The sequence below is a fragment of the Manis javanica genome, chromosome 12 (assembly GCF_040802235.1).
Source record: "Manis javanica isolate MJ-LG chromosome 12, MJ_LKY, whole genome shotgun sequence".
In the NCBI taxonomy this organism is placed as follows: domain Eukaryota; kingdom Metazoa; phylum Chordata; class Mammalia; order Pholidota; family Manidae; genus Manis; species Manis javanica.
Window position 1 is genome coordinate 95910713 of NC_133167.1, and position 21260 is coordinate 95931972.

Consider the following 21260-nt stretch of genomic DNA (forward strand, 5'->3'; position numbering starts at 1 on the left):
CAGCAAAGGAATTTCAGTGTAATGAAATTTTCAACATGGGATCTTATCATGACCTAATGATGAGTATATGTTGGGGCTGGCTAAAAGGGAGTACAGAAGATTAGGAGCAAAAGTGTGGTAAAGAACAGCACTTGAGATGATCCCGAGTTACTTCCTGTCAAATTTGAGGACCAGAACTCAAGTGGACATTAACACTATTGTCAGAATTGCGTTAGTGCATATAGATAGGCTATGTGTATATCTTAAGGGATGTCGTAAAGCCCCAGAGAAAAATCTTTCCTTCATTGGGATTTTGGTGTAATGGGTCAGTTTCTACTAAAAATACAAGTCTTCTGGCATCTTTTAATACCATATATATTTGAGTGAAATCATTTCCTGTTGAAAATTGCACATATTGACTTCCTATATTTGCTACTATTAAGCCTAGTTTATTGATCTACTTTTTGCAGCTGAAATCTAGAAACACTTTATTATGTAAGTACTCTTTTCACAGTTATATAAAATTTTAGGTGTTGTAACAGAAACCATAACATAGTGTTAAATGTTGTGTGCTTTAGGTGTTATTTTACCTAATGCATTATGTTGTTAAATGAATTGTTAAATATGAAGCTTTATATTTTAATGACATGTATATCAGAATAACCTTTGTTTATTGCAGTCTATTTTGTGATAAACTTTAGAGTTTTAGAATAATTTTAGACTTAAAAAAATTGACATTACTGGCAGAAGTTCAGATAATTCACAGATCAAGGTGCGGTAGGGTCGTTAGAGAAGGAAGCAAGAAGAGGTGAATTTTCAGAGACAAAAAGTGTGGGGCAGCTATGTAGTTCCCATACCTGGACATTCTGATTTAATTTTGGAGGGGGCCCAAGGTGTTGATACTTTAAAAAATATGATCTAGGTTATTCTAATATGCAACCCATATGTAGAAAGTGAAGGTAAGAAGGTAAAGTCCATGATTCATAGCTCTTATTTTTTATTGAGCTGAAATGAGAAGGCTTAAGTAATTGAATGCCTATATAGCATTGGAGATCCTTTTTGAAACTAGAATACCCAGTCTTAGTGAAGAACCTGTAAAGTTATTTTTTTCCCCAATAATCAGCAATTTAAGAGCAAGAACACCCTCCTAGAGATGAACATACTTGGTTTTATATTGTTAAGTGGATTAGCGCATGATTTGAGAGTGTTAGTGAGAGTCCATTTGAAATGTTTAGCTATGGTTTTGAAGCTGGGTGGGGGTCAGAGAAAGCCAGGGGCAGGTGATTATCTAGGTGTTAGATAATCAAGCTAGATTTTCACAAGAATGCAGAACAGTTTTGTGTAAAAGTAGGATGGGGTGTAAAATTAAGTTGTTATAAAGGGTTTACTTAATGAGTAAATTGCTGAATTAGAACATAGATGACTCGTTGTAAAGAAGTTTGAGGCATTATATAGGCTATGGTAATGTCTATATTATAAACATGTATGTTGAAATTACTCAGGCTACTAGTGGAACTGGAGAAGGAAAGTGTGAGCTGATAGGAATGTGTTAGATGAGGACAAGTTTGTATTAGGGCAATATAAATTCAGAGGAGGAGCTGTTAAATAGTCATGGCAGAGCAGTGGTGTGAGATCTGTGATTGAGCTGAGACCCATATGATGGTGGGCAAAGTGGGTCACAGAGAGACTGAAAGGTACACACACAGAGTTTCAAGAAAAATTTTCAAGGAAAATTATTTAAACTCTATTCCTGTATTATTTATCAAGCCTCAAAGGGGAGTTGTAGATTCATTGAGGAAGACAACGTATCATCAGTGACCATCTTTTTTTTTTTAAACATCTATTAAGTTTTCCTGGGTCGTTCTGTGCCAGTGTAATTTTGGACCATTTCTATAATACTGCTATAATTTTTATAATTCTATAGAGTCACTGAAAAGTTCCTAACTTTAATTTAAAAACCTTAGTGCTTTCGTTTGTGAGACTTTCTTGCTTTTTTCTTCAAGAAAAACACATTTTCTTCTAGAATTAACTCACCCTTAGATTCTCCAGTTGCTTTTCTTTGCTGAAAGGCTGGTGGATGAGCTATTGGCTTTCTTGTAAGCCCTCTTAGCAAATTGTTCTTCTTTTCCTTCACACAGTCAGTTTATTCTCAGATTTTAGAATTCAATTCTCACCTTCCTCAGTGCTAACATCAAACTCCTTGGCCAAATAAAGTTGTTAATTAAGGCTACTCGACACAATTCTCACCTCCCATAAGAGATAACTCCAAACTTCCTTTATCAAATTGTACTGTAGGGAATATTCCCCATAATTGCTAAATGTTTTAGATATAATCTACCACAAAGTTACTAATCTCTTCCAGAATTCAATGAAAATTCTAAGAACATCATCTAAGATGATCAAGTCAATAGATGTAAGAAAAATAATCCAGGTGAAGGGAAATCAAAAAGTACATGTAGACTGAAGCAGGGTGCATGTATGACCAAAGTTTGGGGATATGCTGGAGATTAATATATTTTTGGACTTAAATGAAAAAGATAGTAATAACAGAGGTATTTTAAAGAGGAGGGTGAATAATTACATTGACATACTAGATATTAACTGGCTAAAACCTTCCTCTTCTAGCTAAATAGTGATTTATTTACTCTGTGTGAACTATTGGGGTCCTACTTATTTATACATAGAGTATCTTAGGTCATTCTCACCAGTTTGAAAGTTAGCTCAGAAGAAAATCCATTTTATAGCTAGATGAGCACATCAGAGCTGAAAAGGTTATATAATTTGTCCAAAGTCGCACAGCCAATACCTGTCAGGGTTGGGATTTGTGCCTGCAGAGCTATTAGAATTTAATGCCTCCTTTAAGTGTACAGTATTCATCATTGCCTTTGCCCTGCAAACTGTAATTTGCACTTTGCTTTTGCGTTCCCAACTAGGATTATTAATCTTTTAGAGCAGGGATCCGTCAGCCAGCATTTCTTTAACTCATTATATCATGATAAGCTTTTATTCGGAGAAGTAGCTCATCACAGGGACCTGTGTACTGGAGACAGCGGGCCAAAACTGTGTAGAAAAGAGTTCTTCAGACTTTTGTTTTACTACAGTGAGACCGTGTCTCTTAGAAGATTAGATTCTAAATTGAGCACAGAGGGTGAAAATCATGTAGAGATAACATTACCCTTGTATATCAATCACCTCATGCACTTGTAAGTGCTTTATAAATGGTTTTGGGGTTACAACCCTTATCATTTCTCTATTCCATAGATAAATACTGTTTCTGTATGGCCTAATTCTTAAGGTTCTCTCATATGCTTGGCTGCCTGAACAAAAGTATTTCACTTCTTTGTCAAAGACTGGAAAACTCATGCCATTCACACACTCTTTGCTTGGCCTGGGTAATGTGAAAACTGTTCCAGGCGTGATTGAATCCATTTCAATCATTTAAAATAAATGATGTTCTAGGATTACTGCTGAGCTCCATCTAGTTTAATTAGTTAAAATTGAAGGCAGATGATGTAACTCACTGTATTAAATTTGTCTCTTCCTCCCTTCCCTCCTTAGATTGGATAAGCCCAATTCTTTTACTGTTTTCAACCAGTGAACTTTCATTGTGTGTGACAGTATTTCTTGAGGTCTTTCTATTTTCTATTAGAAAATTATTATATATTATGAAATTATAATATATTAGAAATTTCTATTAGCCCAGCTTTAGTATTGATAGAAACTAGAAGCAGTAGTACAGGGACACAAGTCTGCTGTGAAGGAGGGAAGGGTGGACCCTGTGCAAGGGGCTGCTGTCCACGTGTTCTTTCTCTCTTACCACAACCCTACGCATACATGGTCACCTGGTCTCCCTCTGACACTATTTATAGAGGTTGATTAATTAGGGTTTTTACGAAGATACACTTTGTGATAGCTGTGTGATATATATTCTATAAGTACATAATTCAGCATAAATATGTGACCATAAAAGTCATACATTGGGAGTTTGATAGGAATCTGTCACCTTATAGGAAGTTTGATTAACATTAAAGAGAGAAACCTTATTCTTCAAAAAAACCTCCTAAAGGTAAAAAATCACATTCATCATGGGAAATGTTAAATATGTGTGACTATAGGTGAGTTAATAATCCCTTTTAATTTTACATAACCTTTTTAAAAGGGTTATAATATTAAAAAGTTACAGTATTTGGATAAATTGACCTTATTGTTGTTTCTATAATAAAAAATAGAGAAGATTTAATATAACAGATTTAACAACTCTGCCCTGCAGTTCCTGTCTTACATTTTCCTGGGCACCTTCAGTGCAGCTACACTGCCCTCTTCAGGCTGTAAATGAATATATTAGAACTATTTGCAGTATTCTCTCAATTCACAGTTAGGTTCCAGATCTTCCTGTGAACCATCAAAACAGAAAACTTTTTTTTTAGTTAACAGGTGCTCAGAGCATTTGTGGATTTCAGCTTTCAAGTTCAGAGGGCCGTGAGATCTGAACTGCTAATAATAAGCCCTAGTGAAGTCCTTGTTAGTCCTGATACAAACACATGCCAGAATTCTCTAGTTAGCTAGTAGAAGCGGCTTGTGTAGACTCCAAAAGAGAATGTGTAAGAAATAGGTCCTATCTTCATTAACACACTCTTTTAATAGCCTTATGTATTATTATCCCAGTTTGATCATTACAATAACATTCAAAGTGGTTTTCAAATATTTGTTTTTCTCCTGCTCCAGTGTTTGATACACATTGATGCCAGATACAGCTTTCTTAATTAGTATTTTTTATAATCCACCAATTTCAAAACACTTGGACTTGTTCAGTGTTTACAGAATGCAGCCAAAGTCCTATTTCTCTTTCCACTGGAGGAGCGCTTCCGGTCTCTTCTCTACTTGTTTTCTGACATGAAGCTTACATTCTGTTATTTGAACATGTAATACACATTTCTGGATAGTCTTTGTTTATGCTGCTTCTGTTACCTTAATAGTCTCTGCCTGTCCTTTCCTGCTTATTATAATTTTACTGATTCCATTCTTTTCCAGATGTTTCCATATTCACACTCTGTCCTCCTGCTCCAGGCCACTAGGATGTCCTCTTCCTCAGTGTGCAATATGCACGTACTATCTGCATCTTATTTATGCATTTATTAATGTCTGTTCTTCCCTGCAGCAAGCATCTTAAAGGTGGAGACCTTGAGGTGTATTTATTACTGCAGTACATTCTAAAATGCTGAATGTCATTGATGATTAAGATACACATTCTGTATCTTAATTAAAGATTGAAATCTCAAAGGACATTGCCCTTGATCAAAACAATTCTACCAGCTTTTTTCTAGATACCTCTTATCTGCTGTTGACTCTTCAAGTCTTTTTGTTACTGTGAAACTATATACCTTTTTGTTTCTCTTTACTTCCATTTTTGGGAAAGGGAGGAGATGAACTCTGTGAAGAGTAAACCTTACAGACAAAGCACACTCATTTGGGGCTCCTTGATTCTTGATGATGCCTAGATCTTTGGACTCCACCCCTAATGCAAATACGCTCATAGAGAAGGGCTTATGTGGTTTAGCTACTTGAGAAAATTTTACTTTGTTGTAGGTTTGGGTTTGAATATGAATGCATTTTTAGATGTATGTACAGTTTTAAAACATGATTTTTTGCTGTTAATTGCAAATATTCTTATAACTTGCTTGATGTCTTATTAAAAAATCAACAGATTTAAATTGTACGAACAGGAGATAACACAGTACGATTTTATCCTCTAGAATAACAGAGTTTGTCAGTTATTTAGAGGGTCACACCAGGTTCTTGGCCTGGTGTGAGCAGGCCAGTTACCCAACCCTGCCCTTACATAGCACCACAGCAGCCATAAGTAATTTGTAAATTTATTAAATATATATATGTATATATTAGTAATAAAAGTAAACTTTATTTATGAACAGTAAAATTTGGACTTTCTGAAATTTTAATATTCTTAATTAAATTTTTTACTATTTAAAAAAAATGACCTGTTTTATTAAACAGCTTTTGTTAATGCTTGAATACTGATGTTTCTACTCTGCCCCATTATCCTCACCAGGCAGGCTAATGAAGAGTATCAGATACTGGCTAACTCCTGGCGCTATTCCTCCGCGTTCTGTAACAAGCTCTTCTTCAGTATGGTGGACTATGATGAGGGGACAGATGTTTTCCAACAGGTAAAAGAGTTACATTTTACTTTGCTAATACATTTAGTACAGTTGGTTATGGTTGATACAATTTTTTAAAAATAAATACAGTAAATTCACTGCTGAAATTAAAATAGTTTGAGCTAGTATTTGTCATTGCAGTTTTTACCATTGAGTAACTTTTGCATTGTAGAGGAAATTGTTTTTCAGCATGCAGTGGCAATTTATATGCATTAACCTTACTAACTATACAGGGTGTAAGTGGTATTTTACTTCTATTCTCCTCATGCAGGAGATAGAGATTTTATATGTAGTAAGCACTCAATATTTATTTAAAAGTGTTTGTTCTGTGCTATGGATTGAATTGTGTACTTTCAAAATTCTTATGTTGAAGTCTTAAGCCCCCACATGACTATGTTTGGAAATGGGGTCATAAGGGATGGGCCCTAATCTAGTAGGACTGGTGTCCTTAGAAGAAAGACACCCTGAGTGTATGTGTACAGAGGGAAGGTGATGTGGGGGTCTTGCAGGACAATAGCCACCTTCAAAATGGGAAAAGAGGTAAGAGATTGTACTAGAAATCCTACTGGCACCTTGATCTTGAACTTCCAACCTCTAGAACAGTGAGAAAATAACTTTCTATTGTTTAAAACAGGCTGTTGTACTCTATAGCAGCACCCCGAGCCCTCTCTAGAGAGAGCAAGGTACTGAGTTGTGGCATAAGAATGCTCGTTGTCACCAATTTTGTTATGGTTGTGTCATCATTGCTAACATTGTTCTTAGTGCTTCATGTGTATTCTTCTCTTAGTTTCATAGTGGCATGATGAGGAAGTTAAGGTATGGAGAGATGAATAGGGAGCTAGATTTTGAGGTCAGCAGTGTAGCTTCTAGAGCCCCACCTCTTAATCATGCTGTTGCCCTGCAGTTATCAATGCTTTATCACTGCTTGTGTCTGTAATGTAAGACTTACTGCAGGGCCTGGCAGTATTGGGTCTCTCGGTCTACTATATTTTTCTTTTTCTGACATGTGACACCCGTTGGCATAGTGCTTTACCAGGTCATGGAAGAGCATTTAGTTTTATAAAGAATGTTGCTCCTTAATTGTAAATGGGCCATTAGCTTCCAGGTTGATTAGTCAGTCATGTTTCCTTTTTGTTCATCTATTCAGCAAATAAGGAGTAGCTACTCTCTTGGAGTGATGAATTGACAAGGAACACATACATAGTTCTGCCCAGAAGAATCTTACAGACTAAAGAGCATATGCACAGATCTTCCTCTACTTACCATGGAGTTATGTTCTGATAAAAACCCCATTGTAAGTTTAGAATGCATTCAACCTACTGAATATACAGCTTAGCCTAGTCTACCATAACACGCTTAGAACACTTAAATTACTCTATAGTGGGGCAAAATCATCCAACATAAAGCCTATTGATTATCTCATAATTTATTGAATATAGTTGACCCTTGAAAATGGGAGTTGGGGCATTGACCCCTGTGCAGCTGAAAACTTGCATGTAAGTTTTGACTTCCCCAAATTTCAATAGCCTACGATTGACTGGAAGTCTTACCACTAACATAAAGGGCTAACACGTGTTGTTACTGTATTCTTGTAATAAAGTAAGTTAGGGAAAAGAAAATGTTTTTCCAAACTGTTGCAATTCTGCAAAAAATTTTCCAGTATTTTTATTGAAAAACTACTGCACAGGAAATTCAAACTGTTGTTCAATGGTCAACTGCACTGTAACTGAAAGTGAAAAACAGGTTGTATGGGCACAGAATGGTTTTAAGTCGCTTACCTCATGAGTGCATAGCTGCCAGCCAGCATCACAAGAGAGCATCCTTCCTCATGTCACTAGCCTGGGAAAAAGCCAAAATTGAAAATTTGAAATACGGTTTTTACTTGATGTGTATTGTTTTTGCACCATTATAAAATTAAAAAAAAATCCTAAGTTGAACCATTGTAAGTTGGGGATGTCTGTAATTTCAAATACCCTTATGAAGGAAAATTATAGTACTGTTAGAACCAACTCTTAGTTACTGTAACTTACAGGTTACAGAATCTTAGGAGAATTGGCCTTAGAGCTCATCAGATCACGCTATGACTGAGTCCCCTCTGCCATACAGATTATATTGTCAGATGTAATCATTGAATTCTTGTGTATGCTTTAGACACAACTTTTTGTAAAGTTTGGCATTTGAAGCCAAATTTGTTTTTAATTGGAAAGAATCAGCATAATTCTGCATATAAAACTGCTTTATATTTGCTGAAACCTGGCCTCTGGCTTCACAGTAAGAGTTTTTATTTTAAAATGCAAAAATGCCTAGCAGTTAATGAATTTTATGGGAAATTAAACTCTCCAAAAATAGGAAAGTACACATTTTGCTTTCCTCAAGAACTATTAAAATCTTTCTCATGCTTACATTTTGTTGAAGCACTGTTTCTAAACTGATGTTGTCCTGTGCTTTGTGAAGATAAAATTAATAACAAATGGGGGGGACCTGGTGGGAAGTTCACTTGAATTATACATGATTTCCATGTTACAACAGGCCAACCCTGTTAATGATTATGGGTATGTTGGAAGCAGTTCTGGATTAGAAATCATTTCTCTGTTGTACCCTACTCTGTGTAGATGTGAAGAACTTGTACATTGTAATTAAGATGAGGGCTTTGAATCATATGTTTTGTTCTTTTAAACTTTAGAGTCCTAGGATGGTAGTAGGGAGAGGGACTTCCTTCCTTATAATGTTGTATTTACCTGTTGGCTGTAGCTGTCTCTTGTGCATCCGTCAGGGAAGCATGTAAGAACAGTTTCCTCTAAGTTAAACAACATTACTAAATGTCCATAGCATGTAATTTAATTGCACTGCTGTATCTTTCCTTAACGTAAACTGTGATCTACAGTACATGTTATTTAGTTTTGCTTTTCATTTTCTTTCCTGGAAAATTGTGAAAGATATTGCAAGTCAAGGTCTAAAATCTCCTGGTCTTCCATTTGAGACATTTTTCCTAATTGCTTGCTGAGCAGCAAAAATTTATGTATTTTTTGCAGTTTGCTCAATGCAAATTTATTATATTGTTAATAAAACCAGTTAGATTACTGTGTTCTATTCAGTGCACGTTTGAAATAGTTATTTTCTAGAGGTAAAACAGTTTTTAAACAGTTGTTTGAGTTGATTAGAGCAAAAATGTTAGCCTCTATTATAGTCATCATCATTTTTAAAAAGTCTACATTTATTTTAAGTCCTTAAGAAGTGAAATAGTATATTAAATGTGAAGGCTCAGAAAATCTAGCCAGATTAACAAGTTTTATCTTTCTGAAAGTATGAAGAAACCATAAAATGTTAGTAAGTATAATTTCCCAGCTATTTATATGTACCAATGATCTATTTTTGTTATCTCATGTTTTACAGCTGAATATGAACTCTGCTCCCACATTCATGCATTTTCCTCCAAAAGGCAGACCCAAGAGAGCTGACACCTTTGACCTTCAACGAATTGGGTTTGCAGCTGAACAACTAGCCAAGTGGATTGCTGACAGAACAGATGTCCATGTAGGTTTTTATTCTCCACAGTTTTACTTACAGACTTGTTTGGTTTGTTAGAGCAGTATAATAAGGCCACGGGATAAAAAGAGACATTGTTTTTGATGTCTCTATAGAACATTTACATAGAAACTGATAGCTATAAGCTGTACTTTGAGTTAGGTGAATTTAAATGTTTTTTAGAATAATGAACCACTAAGAGGTCCATGAGTTAGGTACAAAGTACTGTTCAGTGGTATTAGTAATCAAAGAAATTCTATTAAAAAGCAAGATGTATAATTTGGGCAAACAGTAATGGGTTAAATTTGAAGGCTTCATGTAAGAAAATACCTACTTACAATTACTATTCTTGGGACTATAAGTTGGTATCAGTATTCTAACAGTATGTGCAATGAATGTCTTTAACAATTCCACTTCTAGGAATTTAACCTAAAGATATAATTGGGGTGATTCAAGTATTTAGGCATGGGATTTTGTTTAAAAATTAGCATTCAGCGGAAAAAATATCTTGAATAAATGTACTGTAGCATGGACAAAGATCATAGTGTAATGAGTGGTAAAATAGGATAGTATGATCTAGAATTTTATTTTAAAGCACAATGTAAGTATAGATAGTGGACAGTTTATTTAGCAAGTAAATGAACCAGAGGCAGGTTATGTCTATGTGAAGGGTTATGGTTACATTGTCCCCTAATCTCACCGTGTTATATAACATGATACTAAACTTCCTTCCTAATGTTCAGCTATGCAATGTATTACTCAGTTGGTAAAAACTACAAAGGGTAATAGTATTTAAAAAGTAAAACTTAGTAACTTTCAGAAATTATTTTAACCTACTGATCATTTAAGCTTAGTTGATACACTTTGGTACCATTTATTTGAAAATAATTTCAACCTTTAAAAAGTTTTACACATGAAAATAGTACCAACGTAAACCTTTAGCAAACCTCTTTTCTTAATATTTTACCCCTTTTGCATTGTTATCTCTTCTCCACTCCCCTACCCTGTGTTTCCACGCATAATTTTTTTCTGAGGGTGAGCTGCATTTCCTAAGACAGTTGGGTTATTTTCTTGCCTCCAGGATAAGATCCAGTCTGAGGTCAGGAATTCCATTTCGTTGTCAGGGTTTCTTTTTTTTTTTTGTAGCATCTTTTCATCTGGAATTTTCCTAGTATATCTTTGTCCTTTAAAGACATTGACATTTTGAATCTCTGCTCTTTAAATAGAATTATCCTTATTTGCCGGATACTTATTTATGATTGGATTCTACTTGATGCAATCTTGACCACAGTTGTAATCACACTCACAGGTATATGATGTCTATCCCTCGCTGATGTTGATTTTTTAACATGTGGTCAGGTATTTTCCATTTCTCCATTGTACAGCTACTCTCCTTTTGTTTTTACCCTTCTCTCCTTGGTAATTAGTAAGGTGCCTGTTTGCATAGAGACACTTAATATTCTATTTGTAGAATATTATTCTATTCCTCGTCGAAATCTAGTGGTGATTTCTTGCCTGAACCAGAGTTTGCAGGATGGTTACAAAATGATGATGATCGTTCCAGTGCTCCCTCCATATTCCTGGTTGGCTGTCAGCATTCTACTGTAAGCGAGAGTCCTCCCCGCCTACCAACCAGTGAGTCACTGGTAGGAACTTATGAAGTGATTTTATTCTCCCATGGTTTATAAGTTATTACACTTAAATATTTTGGTGCTGAAATTTTTCCAGATCCAGATCTGACTGGTAGGTCTCCTTCTATATTTCCTGGTGAGCTCCGTCTTGCTGGCTTCTGTATCCATGTGACATCTCTATCACGTTCTTTTAGGCATTTACTTTCCTGATGTAACAACATATTCCAGGCTCATCTTGTATCTACCCTGCCAGCACTCAGAAAACCAAGGCTCCAAGGAGAGATGACTAACTTTTTTATAATGGGGAATGTTACTGGAACCAAGATCTCTTTGTACTTTGTAAACATGAGTTCATACTTTTAAAATAGCCTTTATACTTAAACAGGTATATTAAGAATGTGAAGAAGCCCACAGAATGGGGGAAAATATTTGCAAATGATTTTTCTGATAAGGGGTTTGTATGTAGTTAATGTGTGTGTGTAAGGAGCAAAACATCTCATCTGAATGTCCATTTCTGCAAGGAAAATAGCACATGAAAAGATAGATCTTATTGTAGTTTTGAAAAGATACCACTTCACACTCACTAGGAAGGCTGGAATCAGCAAGTATGAAAATGTACTGGCAAGAAAGTGGAGAAATTGAGAATGTAAAATGGCATAGCTACTTTGGAAAACAGCCTGGCAATTCCTCAAACCATTAAACATAGCATGACCATATGACCAAGCAGTTCCAAGATAAATGAAAATGTATGCCTCTGCAGAAACTTGTACAAGAATGTGAATAGTGGCATTATTCATAATAACCATGAGGTAGAAACCATCCATTATCAGTTTTTGGGCATTGGAGGTTAACAAATTGTAGTATATCCGTACAATGGAATATTCAGCCATAAAAAGGAGTGAAGCGCTGACATATGCTACAAGAATGAATCTTGAAAACATTATACTAAATGAAAGAAGACAGTTACAGAAGACCACATCATATATGAAAGTCCAGAAACAGGGAAATCTGTAGAGACAGAAAGTACATCAGTCGTTGCTAAGGACTGCAGGGGGAGGGGAGTAAAAGGGTAATAAAAGGGTTTTCTGTTGATGTGGCTCAGATGTTCTGCTACAGACTTGGTGGTGGTTGCACATATCTGCAGATACAATAAAAATCAGGGATGTGTACATTTTGAGTAAGGGATATCTCAGTAAAACTGTTAAAGTCTTTAAAATGTCCCAATTTGGAGTAATATAAATACTGCATCCTCATCTCGCCCCTACCCTTTACTAGATCATCCTGTGTTCTGTGAGCGAAACACAGCAACTCTGGGTTGAATAATGTTTGCATATGTTTAACTATATTCACCTAAAGCAAGTCTTTTTACATATTCATGCATGATGTTTTAAGGCATATTTTTTTGACTTAAAAATAGGGAGCACCTTTCTGAATTCTTTGTGTTGAAAACTGGAAGCACTAGAGGTGGTCAAGAGAAAAAAGTTTAGTGTTTTTCTCTCACTTTGAAAATCTTCATTACATTTTTGCAGATTCGAGTCTTCAGACCACCCAACTACTCTGGCACCATTGCTTTGGCCCTGTTAGTGTCACTCGTTGGTGGTTTGCTCTACTTAAGAAGGAACAACTTGGAATTCATCTATAACAAGACTGGTTGGGCTATGGTATCTCTGGTATGTTACCATATTGTACCTTTTTCCCCTAAGTAATAGCACAACTGTATAATATCAGAGTATTACTATAATGGCAATCAAGTCTGAATAAGAAGTAACTAAGTTCACTGTCATTCTAGACTGTACTCTTTTTCCTTCCAAAATGTAATGTCCCTGCATACCTAGCATATTGCAAGTGCTGAATAATATATGTTGAACACATTTAAAAATATAGTAAGAATGAATAATAATGAGTAGCTTGGAGTCTCTTATAAACTAAAGCATTTTGAAAATTTACTCATTGAGCTGTTTTTTTTTTTTCTTTCAACTGTTTCTGTGTCTCTACTATGTGCCTGGTATAGGTAGGTACTGGAACCTAAAGATAAGACATACACCATGCCTGTAAGAAATTCACTGAAGGGTCACAAAGTAATTCACAGATAAATACAGTGTAATTTTCTGCATGCTATGATGGAGGTAAACACAGAGTATTATGGGAATATGTAGGAAGGACCTAACCTTGAGTTAGAAGTCATGACATGCTTCCCAGAGTGTGTGATGCAAGCTGAATTTTGAAGAATAAATAGAATTCAAAGTAGTTAAAACCAAGTAATCAACATGTAAAATACCTAGGATATTCGTAGAATCATATTTCTCTGTGACTTCAGAAATGGGAGCAAGACAAGAAGTGAGACATGATGCTGGAGAGGAAAGAGTTGAACTGTCTTCAGCGTTCAGTGCTGAGGTGTGTAGATTTTATCTCTGACAATGGGAAGCCAGTTAAATATTAAAAGAGAAAAAACAGGATCAAATTTATGTTTTAGAACAATCACTTTGGTAGCAAGGTACAATCAATTGAGAAGGTTCAGTCTGGTCACAGGAAAACTAGGTAGAACACTATTAGAAGAATCCAGATGAACATTATATTATTTCAGTGAAAGGATTTTTACTAAAAGAATTTTTTTTAATTAAATTTTTTGGTATAAAAATAGGCTTATAAATACTAACCTGTCTGTATCATGCAAATAAACCTGAATTATTACTAGAAAATTAAAAGTTACCTGATACATAAGGGGTGAGCATTTTTCTCTTTGCCTCTCTTAAAAGACATGTGTAAGGCAAAATATTGTAACACTGGGTTGATGGGCTTACTGTGTGTGTGTATGACGGGTACAGTATCAACTTTAGATTGATTGGGTTAAAGTAATATTGTAATCTCCAGAAAAAAAAAGAAGAGAATGTGGCCCAATACAGTACCTATCAAAATCCCTGTCAAAAAGCCATATTACACTGAAGTGGAGCAAATAACCGTAAAATTTGGAGAGAAACACTGAAGACACCAAAGAGCTAAAACAATCTTAAGAGAAAACAAAACTGTGTGATAGCATGCAACCTGGTTTTATACTATACTGCAAAGCTACAGTAATCAAAACAGCATAGTACTGGGAGAAGGCACATGCATAGATAAATGGAACAGATTAGAAAGTCCAGAAATAAACCCATATCTATATGGTCAATGAATATATGACAAAGGAGGCAAGAATATACAATGGGGAAAAGACAGTCTCTTCAATAAATGGTTTTGGGGAAACTGGACCTCTGTCTTATACCATACACAGACTCAAAATGGATTAAAGAACTAACTATAAGACTTTCAACCAAAAAAACTCCAAGAAGAAAACAGGCAGTAAACTCTTAAACATCAGTGTTAATTTTTTTCTGCATCTGTCTCCCCAGGCAAGGAAAACAAAAGCAAAAGTAAGCAAGCAAAACTACATCTAAATGAAAAGCTCCGGCACAGCAAAGGAAACCATCAGCAATGCAAAAAGGCAACCTATCATATAGGAGGATATATTTGTAAATCATGTATCTGATAAGAGGCTAATATCCAAAGTATTGGGCAAAAGAAACTCAATAATCTTTTTATAAAATGGGCAGAGGACCTGAACAGACATTTCTCCAAATAAGGCACACACATGGCCAAAGACACATGAAAAGATGCTCAACATCACTAATCACCAGGGAAATGCAAATCAAAGCCAAAATCATGTACTGTCTCACACCGGTCAGAATGCCTTATGAAAATAAAAATTGTTGGTGAGTATGTGGAGAAAAGGGAAGCCCTTACACTGCTGGTGAGATTGCAGATTGGTACAGCCACAATGGAAAGTAGTATGGAGTTTTTTTTAAAAAAATCAAAAATAAGAATACCATAGAACCCAGCAATTCAACTTCTGGGAATTTACCTGAAGAAAACAAAACCATTAATCCCTAAAGAAAATAAGCACTCCTTTGTATTTCACAGAATTAATTAAAATAGCCAAAATATGGAGACACAGAAATGTCTATCAACAGATAAAAGGATTAAAACATGGTACATATATATTCTGGAATATATGTACTCAGCCATAAAAATGAATTAAGTCTTGCCATTTGTGGTACCGTAGATGGACATAGAAGGTATGCTAAGTGAAATAATTCAGAGAAAGACAAAGACCATATGATTTCACTTATATGTAGATTCTAAAACAACATGGACAAAGGAACAACTGAAATAGACTCATAAACAGAGAGAACATACTCGTGGTTGCCATAGGTGAGGGGGATTGAGGAAATAGGTGAAAGGGAGACAATGAGTGAGAATGTTTGCTATCTTGATCTGAGCTGTGGTTACATTAGTGTATACACATGTCATAATTCATCAAGCTCTACACTATAATTTTTGTATTTTGTTGTATGTACCTAAAGATACAATAAACCAATATTAAACTTGTAAGGAGAAAGAGAATATAACACTTGTAAATACCTATGCACCCAACATAGGAGTGCCAATATATATAAAGCAAATATTAACATAATTAAAGGGGGAAATTCATTGCAATACAGTAATTCTAGACGACTTAAATACACCACTTACATCAATGAATAGATCATCCAGGCAGAAAGTCAATAAGAAAACTGAGTTTGAATGACACATTACACCAGAAGGACTTAACAAATGTATACAGACATTCCATCCAAAAACAGCAGAATACTCATTTTTTTCAGTGCACCTGGAAAGTCCTCCATGATACATCACATTAGGCCACAAGTCTCACTGAATTTAAGACTTAAATCATATCAAGCATCTTTTCTGACCACAACAGCATGAAACTATAAATTAATTACAAGTAAAATTAAGAAAAACACAAATACTTGGAGAGTAAACAACATGTTACTAAACTGACAATGGGTCAATGAAAATATCAAAGAGGAAATATTAAAAAATACCTGGAGGCAAGAAAAAGGACACACAAACATTCAGTTCTTTGGTATGCAGCAAAGGGAGTTATAAGGACATTTATAAGTATACAAGCCTAACCACAAGAAATAAGAAAAATCTCAAAGCTAACCTTACCTCCAAAGGAACTAAAAAAGAAAAACCAAAGCCCAAAGTTAGTAGAAGGAACTAATAATAAAGATCAGAGCAATAAATGCAATAGAGATGAAAAACAAATAGATCAATGAAACTAAGTGCTGGTTCTTTGAAAATATGAGTGATAACCTTTAGCTAGACATACCAAAAAAGAAAGAAAACTTAAAATCAGAAGTGAGAGAGGAGGAGTATTAACCAACACCACAGAAAGACATGAGATTCTAATAAAAACTATATGCCAACAAAGTGGACAAAGTAGATGAAGTGGATGCATTCCTAGTAAATGACAGTCTTCCAAGACTGAATCAAGAATAGAAAAGCTGGGCAGACCCAACACTAGTAATAAAATTGAAGAAATAATCAAAAACTTCCTAACAAACAAAACTCCAGGACCATATGGTTTCTCAGAATTCTACCAAACATTTAAAAAAGAGTTAATACATATTTTTTCCAAACTATTCCAAAAAACTGAAGAGGAAGGAATGCTTTCAAATTCATTGTATGGGGCGAGCATAATCCTGATACCAAAACCAGAAACAGAAACTTCTAACCAAATGAAAATCTCGTTTATAACCACTACTGAGGCAGATTAAGATTAGCAGTGACACAGAGAGCAGAAGCTAAGCATTCACTCCATGTACTGGTTATTCACAGTGAGACTTACTTAATTGTGACTTTATAATAAGCAGAAGATTCAGGCACCCACATTCAGAGAAAAAAATATATAAGCATGCCTATCCATGTATGAATAGTTTGAAAATGTTCTTTGAGTTACTGAGGCTACTGCCTGTCCTCATTACAAGAAATTAACAGATATATTCACAAAAGTGTAACCTAAAAACATACTCTTTTCATTATATTGTTGCCGTAACTGCTAACCCCAACAAAAAGTACACATTTAGCTATATACAGAAATTACCTGTTTGCAATAAACATATGTAACTTCAAAGGGCCAAATGACTAATTGTCTGATGGGAAAAACTATTTAGGGTCATGTGCAAACATTTTTTCCACAGGAAAATATATTATCAGTAATTAATTGCTTCTTTCTTGTAAGGAGAACAAAATAATAAGCCACAAAGAGTATCTATAGGATGTTACATAAGTTTATTCAACTATTTTTGGAAGAAAAAGGAGCTCATTTCATTTGGTTAGAAGTCAGAACTGCCTTGTAGTTTTGAATAGTCTCAAGAAAGACATTCCTACTGATACAATATATATTAATCTACAGCTTTTATAATTTATTGGAGAAAGAAGAAAAATTAAGGTGTGTGATTCATCCTATGATGCAGATCATCAGTGTTATAAGGCAGAAACCAGCTTTTATCCTAGTGAGATTGACTGCGATAATAAGGTTTGGGTTACTAGATTTTTTAAGTGATGTTTATCTTTGATGTTTTTAATTGCAGATTCTTAGGATACTTTCCTTTGTGTTGAAATGAGTGTAACCACTACAGATGATTTGTAGGGAATTTATAATACACAGAAGCACTACTATCATTACATGTTATTCTATCTATATATTACATTTTTAAGAAAAAAGATGTGAAGTACCTTTATGGTCCTTTTGGCCACCAAGAAAAGCCTCTTAATACTAAAGATTTAACTTCATGGAAAGGAATTACATACTGAGGATAACTGCATCAATGTGGTATATCAGTAGGAATGTCTTTCTTGTGACTATTCAAAACTACAAGGCAGATCTGACTTCTAACCAAATGAAATGAGCTCCTTTTTCTTCTAAATATAGTTGAATAAACCTCTGGGTCAGAGGTCTGGAGAGTGCCATATTTTGCACTCCTTCCTCAAATTGAGAGTGATGTGGAAGCCAGCTTAGGACACAGACCAATTTCACATTTGGTCTAGGCAGCTTTCTATCCTCACCTACACCCAGAAGCATCAGCTGGAGAGTGAGGTCAGGCCACAGCTGTCTTGAGGGCACAGAGTCTGTCGCCGCTGACCCCAGGAGCATGCACCCTCACCACTGCAGCACCGTGGGCTACACTCAGGAGCTGTGGAGGAGGGGCTTCCCTGGATCCAGTCATTGCCTTGGGCCAAACCACTGCTGCACTGTAGCTGACTGTGAGCCAGTGGCCTTGAGTGTGAGGTTTTCTTGGGGGTCTCCCGGCTGTGGGACTATACCACAGGTGTGAAGCCTGTCGTGCCCACCCTTGCAGAGGGTGTCTGGGAGACTGCTGCACTGCTAGCATGGAACTGGTGGCTGCAGAGGTGATGCTTTCCACGGACTGTACCTAGGCCTGGGGCTGCACTGCAGGTACAGAGCTTTTTGCTGCCCACCCCTGGAGAGCACACCTCAGCTGCTGCTGCACCATGGACACACAGCCAGTATCTGTAGAAGAGGGGCTTTTCTGGAGCCATACCTGGGCCTGGAACTAAATCATGGGTATGGAGTCACTCGCTGTGCGTGCCTGGGAACATGCCTATGCCCACTTCCTCCCTGCCAGTGTGGACCTCATCAGTATCTACTCAGGAACCCCTGCAATGGGGACTACCTTTCTGCACACCCCTCCAACCATGCCCTCAGAGTGCTAACACCAACACCCTTGGCTCATGCACACCAGGCCTCCAGTAATCCTTCAATATCTTCCAGGCACACACAGTTCTACCCAGGGGATCTTCCCTACAGAAGGCCCGTCAAGACGGGAAGAGGTAGCACTTTCTACTAATTCATAGAATCAAGCACAGAAAGTTAAACAAAATGAGGAGACAGAGGAATATCCCTCTAATTAAAGAACATGGCAAAGCTAAAGAAAAAAAACTAAGTGAAACTGAGTCAAACTAATGGATAAAATGTTTAAGTTAATGATTATAAAGATGCTCACCAGATTTCAGAAGAGTGGAGGAACTCAGTGAAAACCCCTATTAACAGACAGAAAATATAAAACAATGCATTGGGGATGAAAAATACACTAAAGGGAATCAACAACAGATTAGAGGGTGCAGAAGAATGGATTAGCAGTCTGGAAGACAAAGTGGTGGAAAGCACTCAAAGGGAATAGCAGAAGAAATAGGATAAAGAGAGATAAGAAAAGCAGCTCTGGGACAATATCAAATATCCAAACATTCTCAATATGGGAGTTCCAGAAGGAGAAGAGTGAGAGAAAAGAGCAGAAAAGTTTGAAGAAATAATAGCCAAGAACTCCCTTAACCTAAGGAAACAAAAAAGACATCCAGGTCCAGGAAGCAGGAAGAGCCCCAAACAAGATAAACCCACGGAGGTCCACACCAAGGCACATGGTAACGAAAATGTCAAAGATCAAAGACAAAGAATCTTAAAGCAGAAAGAGATTAGAGAAACATGTTATCTATAAGGGGAACCCCATAAGGCTGTCAGCTGATTTTCAGCAGAAACTCTGCAGTCCTGAAGGCAATGGCATGATACATCCAAAGTGCTGAACGTAAAAACCTCCGCAACCAAGAATACTCTTCCCAGCAAGGGTGTCATTCAGAATGGGAAGGGTGATAAAGAACCTCATAGATAAACATAAGTTAAAAGAGTTCTCTAACACTAAACCACCTTACAAGAAATGGTAAAGGGTCTTTTTTAAGAGGAAAAGAAAACCCCTAACTAGAAGCAAGAAAAATACAAAAGCAAAAATTTCACCGGTAAAAACAAAACATATACCTGAAGTAGTAGATCAGCCACTTAAAAGCTAGTATGAAGGTCTAAAAGACTAAAATAGTGTAATCATTACATCTAAAAATGAGTTAAGGGGATCACTAGGTGAAAAGGTGTAAGGGCATCATCTACGTAAAATGTGGAGGAAGGGACATAAAGTGTTAGAATGCAGCTGAACTTACATTACCACAACTTATTATAGATTGTTTTATATGTAGGATATCTTCTAAATACCCATGGTAACCACAAGACAAAACCCTATAATGGATACACAAAAAACAAAGAGAAGGGAATCCAAACATAACACTGAAGAAAACCAAAATGCCCAGGAAACATTTATCAAAATGACAGTAACTACAAATGTATCAATAATCACTGTAAGTGAAAATGGACCAATGCTCCATTCACATGCTTGTGGATAGGAAGAATTAATGTTGTTAAAATGGCCATTCAGCCAAAGCAATGTACAGATTCAATGTAATCCCCATCAAAATCCCAGTGGCATTTCCACAGAACTGGAGCAAATAACCCTAAAATTTGTATACAACCACAAAGGATCCCAAATAGCCAAAGCAGTCTTGAGAAAGAACAAAAAAACTGGATTTCTTCTTTCTCAAGATTGCTTTGGCCAGTGGATCAGAACAGACGCTCAGAAATAAAACCATGTCTATATGGTCAGTTAGTATATGACAAAGGAGGAAAGAATATACAATGGGTAAAAGACAGTCATTCCAATCAATAGTCTTGGGGAAACTGGACCTCTCTGTCTTACACCATACACAACAATAAACTCAAAGAGCTAACTACGAGACCAGAAACCATAAAACTCCTAGAAGTCAACATAGGCTCTTGAACATCAACATTAGAGATTTTTTTTCTGGATCTGTCTCCCCAGGCAAGGAAAACAAAAGCAAAAATAAACAAGTGGGACTACATCAAACTAAAAAGCTTCTGCACTGCAAAGGAAATAACCAACAAAACTGAAAGGTAACCTACTAAATGGGAGAATATATGCAAATGACAGATCTGAAAAGGGGCTAATATCCAAAATATATAAGGAACTCATACAACTCAACAGCAAACAAATAATATGATCAAAAAATGGGCAGGGAACCTAAAGAGACATTTCTCCAAAGATGACATACATGTGGCCAACAGACCCCTGAAAAGATGCTCAACATCACTAATCAGCAGGAAAATGCAAATCAAAGCCACAATGAGACATCATCTTACACCAATCAGAAT

At 36.1% G+C, this 21260-nt stretch overlaps 1 protein-coding gene across 5 annotated transcripts in view; it reads left to right on the forward strand.

Moving 5' to 3' along the window:
* The window catches only part of TUSC3 (tumor suppressor candidate 3), a 203275-nt gene that overhangs the window by 95133 nt on the left and 86882 nt on the right, over window positions 1–21260 (forward strand). For all 5 annotated transcript variants that reach the window (XR_012124008.1, XM_036997255.2, XM_036997242.2 and 2 more), the window contains exons 3-5: window positions 6047–6164; window positions 9549–9689; window positions 12841–12981. Coding sequence is in view for 4 of the 5 variants with exons in the window: in XM_036997255.2 (XP_036853150.1) it covers window positions 6047–6164; window positions 9549–9689; window positions 12841–12981 (400 nt within the window). In the remaining variant the exon portion in view is untranslated. The remainder of the gene's footprint in view (window positions 1–6046; window positions 6165–9548; window positions 9690–12840; window positions 12982–21260) is intronic.